The sequence below is a fragment of the Capsaspora owczarzaki genome, assembly GCF_000151315.2.
Source record: "Capsaspora owczarzaki ATCC 30864 unplaced genomic scaffold supercont2.2, whole genome shotgun sequence".
NCBI classification, from domain to species: domain Eukaryota; class Filasterea; order Ministeriida; family Capsasporidae; genus Capsaspora; species Capsaspora owczarzaki.
Window position 1 is genome coordinate 1,483,345 of NW_011887293.1, and position 11,638 is coordinate 1,494,982.

At 54.2% G+C, this 11,638-nt stretch overlaps 4 protein-coding genes across 4 annotated transcripts; 1 reads left to right on the plus strand and 3 right to left on the minus strand.

Annotated features, from left to right (window-relative positions):
* Positions 1-8: 8 nt before the first annotated feature.
* CAOG_01642 (hypothetical protein) lies at positions 9-3,673 on the minus strand. The gene has a single exon (XM_004364453.2). It carries the CDS (start codon positions 3,647-3,649, stop codon positions 152-154), a length of 3,498 nt encoding a protein of 1,165 aa, XP_004364510.1. The 5' UTR covers positions 3,650-3,673; the 3' UTR covers positions 9-151.
* Positions 3,674-3,958: 285 nt separating this feature from the next.
* Positions 3,959-6,091, minus strand: CAOG_01643 (hypothetical protein). The gene is made up of 3 exons (XM_004364454.2): positions 6,060-6,091; positions 4,833-4,976; positions 3,959-4,714 (listed from the first exon to the last, which is right to left on the minus strand). The coding sequence occupies exons 2-3, from the start codon at positions 4,953-4,955 to the stop codon at positions 4,280-4,282; spliced, it is 558 nt and encodes a 185-aa protein (XP_004364511.1). The 5' UTR covers positions 4,956-4,976; positions 6,060-6,091; the 3' UTR covers positions 3,959-4,279.
* A 408-nt stretch (positions 6,092-6,499) lies between these two features.
* CAOG_01644 (hypothetical protein) lies at positions 6,500-8,324 on the plus strand. The gene is made up of 2 exons (XM_004364455.2): positions 6,500-6,734; positions 7,565-8,324. The coding sequence occupies exons 1-2, from the start codon at positions 6,564-6,566 to the stop codon at positions 8,270-8,272; spliced, it is 879 nt and encodes a 292-aa protein (XP_004364512.1). The 5' UTR covers positions 6,500-6,563; the 3' UTR covers positions 8,273-8,324.
* Positions 8,055-11,623, minus strand: CAOG_01645 (hypothetical protein). The gene is made up of 9 exons (XM_004364456.2): positions 11,431-11,623; positions 11,091-11,285; positions 10,862-10,958; positions 9,900-10,718; positions 9,671-9,795; positions 9,196-9,573; positions 8,884-9,102; positions 8,723-8,819; positions 8,055-8,611 (listed from the first exon to the last, which is right to left on the minus strand). The coding sequence occupies exons 1-9, from the start codon at positions 11,575-11,577 to the stop codon at positions 8,373-8,375; spliced, it is 2,316 nt and encodes a 771-aa protein (XP_004364513.2). The 5' UTR covers positions 11,578-11,623; the 3' UTR covers positions 8,055-8,372.
* Between the last annotated feature and the right edge of the window lie 15 nt (positions 11,624-11,638).

Below are 11,638 nucleotides of genomic sequence, written 5' to 3' on the forward strand. Positions count from 1 at the left end.
TTGGGGGACACAATTGAACACACGAAAGATGGGCGAAATGACGGCAACAACGATGGGCCAAAAGTGCTTTGTTTGGAAAAGATAGTAACAGACTCTTGGGGGCAGGTTTGAACGGACGGATTTCAAATGCAACAAAGTAAGGCATCTCCACTCAAGCCTCAATGCGCTTGGCCGGGGCAGGGGAGCGACTCTCAAGCATTGCAAGTGTTCGCATCATGGAATACCTGGTGCGGCGGGATCGAACGAGAGGCCAAACTTTGGCAGGGTTGCACCCGAGCTCGACTAGGAGGCTTGCCGTACTGGCCGCATCTCGCCGAACAGCCAGATACAGCGCATCGGACATGAATGGATCGGACGCGGTAGGATTGGCAACGTTGGCTTGCCAGATCATGCGAATCACATTCAAATTGCCACTATTGATGGCATGTTCGAGCAGCGAGCGGAAACCGGGCCGATAGACTTTTGCCTGGCAATCCAACAGCATAGCAATCATCGAAACATTTGAATTCGTAATGGCCAGCCATAATGGGGACGGGGCCAGGAGGCTAGGTTGGCAATCGGGAGATGTGCCTGCCTCAATCAAGCGCTTGGCAGTGCGCAACTGGCCCTGGTTGACGGCGGTCTGCAAAGCCGTCCAGCCGCTCACATTGATGGCTGCCAAGTCGCCAGGCGTGAGATGGCGCACCAACAAATCGACCGCCCCATAGTTGCCTTGGAATGCGGCGGCCATGAGCGGCGTCCACCCTTGGTCGGTCGCGGCGTTCGCGTGAGCGCCGCGCTGCAACAGCAGCTCGACGAGCTCCAGAAATCCTTCTTCGCACGCCACCAACAAAGCCGAGCCCATGCGGCCTGGGGGGCGAGCATTCGGGGAAATGCCATTGTCGAGCAGCGCGCGAACACACTCGACACGATTCCGCTTCACAGCCTCGTGTAACAGAGTGGCGTGTTGATCGACAGACAGGGTGGAGGTCTTGAGCAAGGCATCAAGGGCTTTGTGTTGACTGGAGCCGATTGCGTCCACGAGAACGGTGAGTTGCGAGTGTGCCGCTACCCCATGCTTGTTGTTGGAGCTCGAATCAAACCCAATCTTTGCTGCAAGTGTGGCGTCTGGCGCAGCGCGATTGATCGCATCCATGATGAGTCGATCGACCTTGGCAAACGCCTCCCCTGCAGCTCGAGAGCGGGCAGCATGCATGAGAACGGTGCGATTGTGGCTGTCGCGAGCGAGTACGTCAGCACCCGCGCGTAACAACATCTCGACCAGGGGAAAAGACAAGGCTTCCGCCGCGAGCATGAGCGGGCTGATTCCTTGCGCTGCAGCGAGATTCGGATTGGCTCCGTGGGCCAAAAGTTCTGCAGTCACTTGGTCGGATTTCATCTGAATGCTTGTGATTAGCGCAGTTGTTTGACGTGTGCCTGCCGTACTCGCATAAGCATCGCGTGCTGCAGAAGAAGAAGGAGAAGAAGAAGAAGAAGCAGAGGAAGAGGAAGAAGACACAGCAGCAGAAGTTCCCTTGGGAGAAACGGGCACGAGCTCATTCACATTAGCTCCATTCTCGCAAAGCAGCTTCACCATTGCCAGATTGCCGGCACGCACGGCAACCTGCAATGGCGGCAACTTTGTGGGCGGAATTGGAAGGAGCACATCCAGGTTGCCAGCGCCGAGAAGCAGTTTGGCCTTTGCAACATTTTGGCTCTTGACGGAATGGTGGAAGAGCTGCTGGAGTATCGCAAGGGGCACGGAGATCCTTCTCTCCGAGTGCACACCAAGCAGCAGTGTAACAATCTCAGAGGACGCAGAGCCTAAAGACTGAACCGCAGCAGCAAGAGCAGCGCCTGACTCTTCCACAGGCGCACCGGCAGACACCAACCGTTTGACTTTGGCGGGACTGTCGCTCTTGGCGGCCAAAACTAGCAAATTTTCAGATGCGGCATTGGCGCCATGTTGCAGCAGTAGATCAACGACCTGCTCGGAAGTCGCCAGGCGCGACTGCAGAGCATCATCCAAGGCCGTCGCACTGCTCGAGTTGCAAGCGTTCACGTCGAAAATCTTGGCCTCAAGCAAAGCTTTGATCTCTGCGATTTTGCAATACCGTGTGGCCCAGACAAGCGGGAGCGGCGCCTCGAGGGAGCCAGTCAGCGGTTGACAGGTAGCCCCCTCGGCCAAAAGGAGCTGGATTACTTGAACATGACCACCAAAGATGGCCACATGCAATGGTACAATGAGAGGAGCACCATTCTTCGAGGCAGGCGGCACGGTCGGGTTGATGGTTGCACCCGCATAAATTAAAGTCTTGACAATCTCGTGATACCCGAGGGCGGCGGCAGAGGCGAGCGCAGAACGGCCGTTACTGTCACACAAGTCGACGTCGGCTCCAGCAACTAACAGCAACTGAACGGCGGGGAGACAGCCTGCGCCAGCCGCCGCGACCAGCGGCACGCTCATCGAGGAAGGGTCGGAGGGATCGGGTTGCGCGCCTGCTTGCAACAGCAGATCGACGACATCGGGCAGACTCATTGCCGCGGCATATCGCAGCGCAGAGTAGCCCTGATGGGTGACAGCATCCACCGGGATGTCCGACCGTTTCAAGAGTAGCTCTATCATGGGTTTGTCGTTTCGCCAGACCGCTTCCATCAGCAGAGTCACAAAGGTGGTCTGGTGAGGGATTGCTTGCGCCCCTGCACCGAACAAGGCGCTTGCCAGTTCCACCTCACCCCGAGAGACAGCCAGCCGCAGTGCAGATTGATTCTTGTAGTTGGTGACATTGAGGTAGCGCTGCACGACGGTCTGACGGGCGGCCTCGCCCGATTTCGGGAGCGCGTCGAGAATCGTGCGTGCTAATGGGTAGCATTTCGCGCCGATCGCATCCAGTAGCGATGTGCTTCCTGGCACGTGTTGGGAAGCATCGCACTTGCTGCGCCAGGCATCCAAGTCTGCCTCCGAGAGCAGCGCGGCGAGCCGGGCATCGTCCTGCTGCAGCATCGCGCTAACCAGTGGCGAATCAAGGGCCATTGCAGCGTGCACAGCCTCCACTTCCTTGTCAATGGCCCGTTCGTTGCGCTTTGGGCTGGCACGCAGCTTGTCCAAGTGGTAAGCTTTGGGGTGTTGGTCTGAATCCGGCGGCGCGTTCCCGATGGTGGACCTGAGTGTGCTTGTTGCGCTGTCTGAGCCACTCTGATCCGCTGGATTCAGCGTGGTACTCCCTGTCAATGCATCTCGCGGTGTCGGTTTGAGTGGTATGCTTGGTACTTGAGCACTAGCACGCTTGCGAGCAGAAGCAGCAGCAGCAACAGCAGCAGCAGAAGAAGAAGTAGACGACGAAGCAGTGGGAGGCACACGAGGCTGGCTGCGCTTGACGTGTGCATCAGCCAATGTGGGCCGCAATGCTTGGCGTGATGATGGTGCTTCTAGCTCGGCCGTGAGTGTCTTGGCAGCGGCAGATCCAGCTGGGCCAGCGGCAGCGACCGGTGGGCGCGACGATGGCCGATCCGCCTGCGCCGATGACAAGAACGAACGACGACTTGGAGCACTCGGTGGACTAGGATGATGGATGAAGGAGGGGTGATGCTGGTGCTGGTGGTGGTGGCGATGGGTGAGGCGGGCTTGGACGGGCAGCGCGGTCGAGCGCAGCACGAGGCGACCGAGCATGATGCCAAGAAATCTGAGACCGCGGGAGGATGAGAACTGAGCTCAGTTGGATTGAACGTCGCCGACAAACAAAGCAACACAGATGAACCAGACACCAACGAATTGGAAGAATAGGCTGGGAGTAAACGTAGAAATCGAAGGGTGATGGCAAAGTTACTGTAGTGAATGCTTTCATCATTGGGTTCAAACAAGACTCCAAACCAGGACATGGACAGTAGAACAGACAGACAGACAGACAGACAGACGGACAAAAACAACACACTGCGACAAACCAGTGTCGAAAAAAAACGAGCCAAACGTCAAACACACAACAACAACAACAACAACAACTACAACAACAACAACAGAAAAAAACGAACGCGCGATCATGAAACAACAGAAACAACCAACCACGAGGAGCAAGAGAAGGACAAGGAAGGGCAAGGTGTGACGCAGGAAACTTGAGCATCGGAGGATGGCATCAACAGTCAAACAGGGCGACTTTCGAAAACGTCCTCGAACACCTCCCGAGCTTTGCAGCTCATGCCAAGACAGTCGGAAGCACAGAAACACAAATCACAGCACAGACATTAAAAGAAACACCCAATCGAGTATTCTTCAAAAAACAAACTGCGACCAGGTCGGTTCCGTTCAAAGCTTCTTTTGGTCAATCAGCGAATTCAGCCCGACGCAAACCTTGCCAAGCGTCTCGCGGCTCTTGCCCTTCTTGTCAAAAATGTTCTCGAGGAACTCGGGGCTGCCATAGAAGGCAAAAACGTGGCGAGCGCGGTTGCACGACTTTTCGGTCAAATGCTTGGCGAGCAGTACCAACAGTAGTCGCTGCATCTCTGCCATGTTGGCCGAGAGGATGACCTTGTCAAAGGTAAAGTCGACCTCGTACATGCTCAGCAGGCTGAGGAAGGTGTTGGTTGTCTTTTTTCGCAGCTGGTTGAGCGTTTCAATGTCCTCGGCCGAAAACTGGTTGTTCTTGGCCAGAATGCCCAGCTTGACGACCGTCTTGATCAAGTCCTTGGAGAGCTTTTGCGCCTCCTTCTTGTCGGCCTCGAGCGCGGCGAGTTCGTAGACCTGCGCCCGAAACACCAAAATTTTAAATTAAAAAAAAAAAAAGCCGGAATGTGATCAAAAGTGCGTTTACAGTTGTGCACCGACTCCCGGGGGGTTCTCTCGTCGTGAGCGTGTTTACCTGGTCGAGCAAGTCGGCAACCTCGTCGTCAATAAAGTTCTTGACGACCTTGCCCGAGGCCATCTTGCCAATGAGCTTCTTTTGCGCGCGCAGCGAGAAGCTCTTCGGGTTGAAATCGGTCATCTTCTGTCGGCTCGGTTGTTTCTGTAGCAGTCACACGAGTAGTTTGGCGATTGTTGTTGTGAGGTTTTGATCAATCGTCTCAGTCGGCTTTGTTCCTCAGTGCCAAACCCCTCCCCCTTGTTTTTTTCTTCTTTTTGTTGACGCTTGATGATTGACCACGCCCTCTTTCTCATTCTCCTCCCAAAGCCCCTCAGCCCATCGCTTTTGTCTCGAATCGCGGTGCGATGATCATCATGATGATGATGATGGAAAAGCCGCGTGTTTCTTGTTGCGTGTTTTCCAGACTGTGTTCCAGCAATGTGTTATGCTGGTTGATCAACACTTGTTGTGATTTCAATGGCTTTTTTTTTTTTCAATGGTATGTTTGTTTTTTTCCAATGCAAATTCAAACAGAATGAATTTGAGATGAAAGGAATAATAATAAACACCTTTAAAATAAATAATAAACACTTTGTTTATGAATCGCTTTTTTTTTTTTTTTTTTTGGTTTTGTTTGATTGTTTTGCGCTTCACTCAGTGCTGTCTCGACGCTCCTCCGTCCAACCGCACACCTCGCATTCGCCACACAGCGCGCAGAGAGGACTGCGACGTGACCTGCATTGCTTGTTCTGGAAGGAGCGCAATGCCATGCACAGTGGCTGTTTTGATAAATAGCGCTGCTGCGGTTGTTTGGTTTTTTTTTTTTTTTTTTTTTTTTTTAAGCAGTCGCACCTGACAACACCTCCTTTCGCTCTTTATTTTTGCCCCTTCTGCCTCTATTCTCGACTGTCGGACGAGCGACGACTATTTTCAATTTTCAAACCCCACCGTCAACACGTCGCAGCAAAAGGTCTCACTCCCGCAATCTGGGAACATTGCTGCAAAAGTCAAAAGCGTCATTGAAGAAAGAAGAAAAAAAAAAACTGGAAGAAACCACACACAAACAAAGACCGCTCACACTACCAGCAGCAGCAGCACCGCCGCTCCACTCGCTCACTCGCGCGCTGTCTCATTACACACCCTCGCTTGTCTGTAAGGAAAGTGAGTCACTTGGGTGCTGCTCGGTGGAAGGCGGGGAGGGGAGTGAACGGCGAAAGGGCGAAGGTAGAAAACAATCCAACTCACATCACAAAATTGAAAAGAAAAAAAAAAAAAGACTGCAATGATCAACAACATCGATTCCAGATTGGAGATGAGATTGAAAATCAGGAAGGAAAGAGGCGGGGGAGGGAGGCGCGGTGTGGGGCGACGCTTCTGTGATGGAACACTCACAGATTGAGGTCTTGCGGCCTGTTTTGACTTCTGCCCAACCCCCCACCCCCTTTAACACTCTCTCTCCCCTTGCTCCAGCAATAAATATCTACTTTCATAAAACATCACGAAGCGGGGACAGTCATTTTTTGGTTTTTTCATTACCACTGCGTGAAATCTGTGTCCGGAACTGTTGATCGTTCAAAATGGAGCAAAGTCGGTTGTTGATTGCTTGCTTTCAAACATTTTCGCCGCTCAGTTCTCTGTCTGAGTTTTCATCGTCATCCGGTTTATTTTTGTCATAGCTCAGTCTTTTTTTTTTCCCTCAAATCCTCACACGCCTTTGTCTGAGATTTTTTTTTCCCTCCATTTTTGAAAATGGCCGAAGTTGAAGTTGACGCGACTGCTGCTGCCGATCAGCAGCAACAAGACACCACTGCTGCGGCTACTGCGACTGCTGATGCCCCGACTGCTGCGGAGGAGCAACAGCCGCGTGGCGCCAAGCGCCCTGCCGAGGACGATGCCGAGCAGCAGGACGACGAGGCAACGGTGAGTTTGAGGTGCTCACCAATGGTGGATCAACGGGGTTTTCCCCGATGTATTTGGGATGGTGATGATGTGGTTGCAATGAGAACTCGGAGGCAAAGGGTTGAAGGGGACAACAGGGGATGGGTGAAGGAGCGAGCTGTATGAGCCATCATTGGGGCTAGACCTGCTGCTGCTGCTGCATGGAGATCAAGGGGGTCGATCAAACGACAGGGCAGTAGACGCAGCGTGTTGATCGGACTATCTGATACATGCGCAACCCCTTCAACGCGAGATCGCAGTGAACGTACAATGCGTGGCTCAATGCAACTGGCTCAAATGCAAATGGATCCACATGGATTGTTGGGTTGCTGTTTCCCCGTCCAAAGTTGCGACTCGTGGAACAAGAGTCAAGCAAAACTGAGATCACTTGTTGCTGATGCAAGCATGCCAAAGGCAGCTCCAGTGCGGGGGGTTTGGGGAGGGGGGACAGAGACGCGGGAAGGGGAGGTTGGTGACTGAGAAAGCGCTGTCAATGTGCTCTCTGTCTCTCTCTGCCTCTCTGTCTCTTCTGCTGGGTGTGTGTGTGTGTGTGATTCTCAGATTGAGAAGCATTCGACGATTCGTGTTGGATGAAGAAGGGAAAACAACACAGCTGAAACAGCCAGTGTCGTTGTGCTTCACTGCGCTTCCTACAAAGCTTTCTCATTCATCTCCTCTCATCTCATCTCATCTCGATCTGCGCTCGCGGAGTCAACAGATGACCTAGTTGAAAGTGTCCACCACGCTTGGACTCGTTGGTCGGGGAACTTGACTGATCTTCATTTTGTTGTGCACATACATTCAAACAACAGACCAAATCGCCCAAGAAGACCCCCGCCAAGCGTGGCCGCAAGCGACGCGCAGTCGCCAAGGGTGAAGACGAAGAGGATGACGACGCCGCGTACGACGAGCAGCCTGAAGAGAAGGAGCCCGAGCAGACACCTCCCCCATCTCTGCGCCCGCGACGCACGTCGAGCCTGCGCGCCACCGAGCGCACCGCCAAGATCATGGCCCGAGAGCACCGCCAAAAGGACGACGACGAGGTCAACTCGGACGACGACGATATTGACAAGAGCTCCCTCCCTCGCCGCGCTGCTGCCAGCCCGCGTGGCGGCGGTCGTGGCCGTGGTGGCCGAGGAGGTCGCCGCAAGGCTGCCCCTGCAGCCGAAGAGCAAGCCGAAGAAGCTGCAGCTGACGAGGACACCGCCACCGAGTCGCAAGACGCCGCGGCTCCCATGGACACCACTGAGGACAAGCCCGAGGCTGCTGCCGCTGTTGCTGCTGCTGCTGAGCCTGAGACTGCTGCTGCTGCTGAGCCTGAGACTGCTGCTGCTGCTGCTGAGCCTGAGACTGTTGCTGCTGAGACTGTTGCTGCTGAGCCTGAGGCTGCCGAGCCCAAGGCTGAGACTGCCGAGCCCAAGGCTGCCGAGCCTGAGACTGCCGAGCCCGCCGCTGACAAGTCCACCGAGTCCACCGAGTCCACCGAAACTGCGGCTGCTCCTGCCTCAGCCTCGGAATAATCAAACCTCGGTTTCATAGTTCTTCCATTTGTTCAAATTGTTTCACGCAGATTTGTTTTTGTTTTTTTTTTTTTTTTGTTTTTTGTCGTCCAATCGCATTCTATGACGGCGACGCCTGCAACAGCGCGAGCTGTGTATCGGTGACGCTCGGTTGAATTCGGCATGAGCGGGCGACAAGCGGGGTGCGCGCTACCGACACATCCATCGCTGTTTGCTGCACGACAATGTGTTGACGCTGCTGGCGACCAAGCTTCCAGCGTCGCAATGCATCGCGTCCTTGTGACTGCGTACCGAGCAGCAAGACCAGCAATGTTGCGTTATAAGCAACGGTTTCGTCGCCTTGAAAGGGAGAGGTGGGACATTGCGCAGAGGAGAGAAAGAGTGAGAAAGAAAAATGCCAAGATGAGATTCAATCTGTCAGGATGTGCATAGGAAATCCTTCGTGCTTACGCGAAACGAGGCTTGTTGCACGATTGGCTGCTTCTTGAGCCTCGGAAACCCGCCGTGCGAGTAATAGAAGCACAATCCTGTTGTTCAAAAGCACCGTCTGAACCAACACCGTAATCAGCCAGAGTCGCAATCACCTATTGATCAGACCGCAAGGGACTTACTCGCATGGGATTGTTTGCATCGCATGCACCGAGCCCTGAATCTACGGCAGCCAGGGCATCGGGAAACTGGCGCAAGCGGGCGAGCGCCTCTGCACGCACGCTCCAGCGCCACGGCGAATTCTGGATTGGTGCCGAGTCGAGCACTGCTAGACATTCTTCTGGTTGGTTCCCATTCAGCAACGCATGGGACATCTCTTCGACAAGCTGATTTTCTTCAATCTAAATGACCAAATACCAACAAACCAGTCCACTCGGTGAGCTACAACATCGAGCTTCGCCATCCGCACTTTTCTTTTCGGTACTCTACTCTACCTCAGCTGCAACATTGGCATCACGTGCGCGCCGATACTCAATCACAGCCGAGCTCCAGCGTTGCTGGCGAACAAGACATCTCGCAAGCCAGAGATGCAAAATCGCGCCGGAAAGCACCTTGGGCGAGTCGGTGTGAAACTGCACCATCATCGCCCCGAAAGGAGTTTGCGAAATCCACAGCGCATGGATTGGGTGAGCATCACGCCATTGGCGGGCTTCGTGATTGGTTATAGCCTTTCGCAGAGCCTCTTCGGCACTAGATGCATCTCCTTGAGCGAGCCAAGTCATTGCCAAGTTGTACAGTGCCACACATTGCAGATTAGCATCCCCTAGACCCAAAGCCTGTTGAAAGCTGATGGCTGCTTGCTCGTATTTGCTCTAGTTTGCAAAAAACCAAAGTCAAACACACATGGTCAAGACCAAACTGGTTGAAACGAATACACAAATCAAGCGCAAGGGGCTTGGGTCGCCGTACCCGATTGAATTCGACGCATCCAAGCAGCATGCTCTGAATCACAGGGAGGGGGTTGAAACAACCGACTCCTTCGCGAAGAAGCGTTTCGGCCTGAGCCCAATTCTTGGCTTCGATCGCACGACACACTTCGATGGCAAGAATCAGACGTTGTTGTCAGTAACGCCGCGCGCTCAGCGAGAAAGCCAACGAAAACAATCATCAAAAAGAGAAAGACGAGGCGCGCACATACCCCTCATTGAATAAACAGACAGAAGAGGTGAATCAAGGCGCGACATTGCACCCAGCGCCCAATCAGCTTGCCGTGCGAACCGATCACGACCCGACCACGCGAACGCAGTTTGCTGTGGCAAGAAGTTTTCTGCCTGTTGCGTGGCTGCAATTGCATAAAGAACTGAAGCGCTCGAAGCGAGCTCGTGCTCGGGTCGAAAGGCTGCAGCAAAGCCTCCACTCGCCAGAAAGTGAACGGGGAAACTTTGTCCAGAGGTCACGAGAGCGCGTTGGGTCAAACTGGTCGCAAGGGCTTCGAGCATTGAGAACGTCATCTGCTGGAATTCGGCCGTGGTGGTGCCCGCACGAGGAACACCCAGTGCCATGGATGTGGTTGACATTCGCTCATTGAATGCCGCAGGACAGGTCGGCGGATGAACCAGACACAGCATCCCCAGTAGAGCAGTGGCTTGGTAAACAAGGTCGGCCATGTCTCGATGCTGATGCGCCAAACGCAGGACGGCCTGAACGCGGAAGGCACACAGCTCTTGAATTTGCAGCGTCACGTCGCCCCCAACCACCGCAGCCGAAAATCCGAGATTGCGCTCAAGTCGCTCCTCTTCTGGAGTTGCGTCGGGATGGAGCACGTGGGCCAGACGAAGCAGCTGTCGCCAGGCTTGAACGACCGAATGAGCTGCCGACATGACGCGCGTTTCCTGCTGCACGGCCTCGGAACTTCCCCCCGCCAGATGCGGTCCTGCCCAAGACTGCAAGCACCAGAGCACATGCAAGATGTAGACACTGGCTGCAATTTGCAGAGACCGCGGAGCTGGCGGGATTCCTGCAACAACAAAAAACCGAGAAAGAAAGAAAAAAAAAACGAGAAACCCCAAAATGATCGCATTCGGGGTCGTGAGTAGACGCAATCACTATCAGAAAACACTGAAATACGACCATCGCTATGATATAAGCCGTGCTACTTGCCATGCAGCAGAGTGGCAAGAGCGTGAAATTCGCTGCGGTCTTGCTGAAGCGACTTTCGGGTTGGCGTCGTTGTCGACGGTGCGTTCCAGCGAGTGGCCTATGCGTCATCCAAAATCCAGATCCATCGGCGAGGCATTCAATGAGCCATGCAAGTTTTGCAGATGACAGCAGTGATCCGACCCGGACAAATCTCAGATTTTAACTCGCATGCTTCGCAGAGGATTCTTACCAAACGATCGGCGAGCGCATTGTGCATGGCCACCAACTGGAGGTCTTGCGACGACAGCTTCAGATCGCTCCAGTCGAGGTAGTTTTGTGCGACTCGACGCTCGGTGTGCTGCGATGACGGGCTCTCGTCAGTCTCAGTAGAATCGACTTGGCCGGCGACAAACTTGGCCAGCGATCGAGCGTCTGCAGCCCAGCCCTGCACCAAACCACCACGAAATGCCCAAACGCATCAGCCAAGCAACCAACGCAGAAGCCCCCCAGATGCGGCCGAGTGAGTGAGCGGTGAGAAAATTTGGCGGGAAAAACACAGCGCTCGTTGTTGCATGAAACAACTGACTGACTTGTATGATTAACGACGACGTGCGCGCGGTGTGGCTGGCCTCGAGCCGGGCGATGGCGTCCTCGAAGGCGTCCCACTGACCGAGACGCACTGCGTTGAGAGCGCGGAGGCGAAGCGGCTGCAGGCGAGCGAGCTCGCTTGAATCCATTGGAAACCCGAAACAACCGACAAACAAAAGTGAATCACTGCAACTTCTCAGAGACTGAGAC

Excerpts from the sequence above, each read along its gene's own strand:
- CAOG_01643 (XM_004364454.2), bottom strand. The coding sequence starts at position 4,955 with ATGACCGATTTCAACCCGAAGAGCTTCTCGCTGCGCGCGCAAAAGAAG. Across the intron at positions 4,715-4,832 it reads TTGCCGACTTGCTCGACCAG|GTCTACGAACTCGCCGCGCT; the intron begins GTAAACACGCTC and ends TTTCGGGCGCAG.
- CAOG_01645 (XM_004364456.2), bottom strand. The coding sequence starts at position 11,577 with ATGGATTCAAGCGAGCTCGCTCGCCTGCAGCCGCTTCGCCTCCGCGCT. Across the intron at positions 10,719-10,861 it reads TCTTGCCACTCTGCTGCATG|GAATCCCGCCAGCTCCGCGG; the intron begins GCAAGTAGCACG and ends TTGTTGTTGCAG. Across the intron at positions 9,103-9,195 it reads ATGCCAATGTTGCAGCTGAG|ATTGAAGAAAATCAGCTTGT; the intron begins GTAGAGTAGAGT and ends TTGGTCATTTAG.
- CAOG_01644 (XM_004364455.2), top strand. The coding sequence starts at position 6,564 with ATGGCCGAAGTTGAAGTTGACGCGACTGCTGCTGCCGATCAGCAGCAA. Across the intron at positions 6,735-7,564 it reads AGCAGGACGACGAGGCAACG|ACCAAATCGCCCAAGAAGAC; the intron begins GTGAGTTTGAGG and ends TTCAAACAACAG.
- CAOG_01642 (XM_004364453.2), bottom strand. The coding sequence starts at position 3,649 with ATGCTCGGTCGCCTCGTGCTGCGCTCGACCGCGCTGCCCGTCCAAGCC.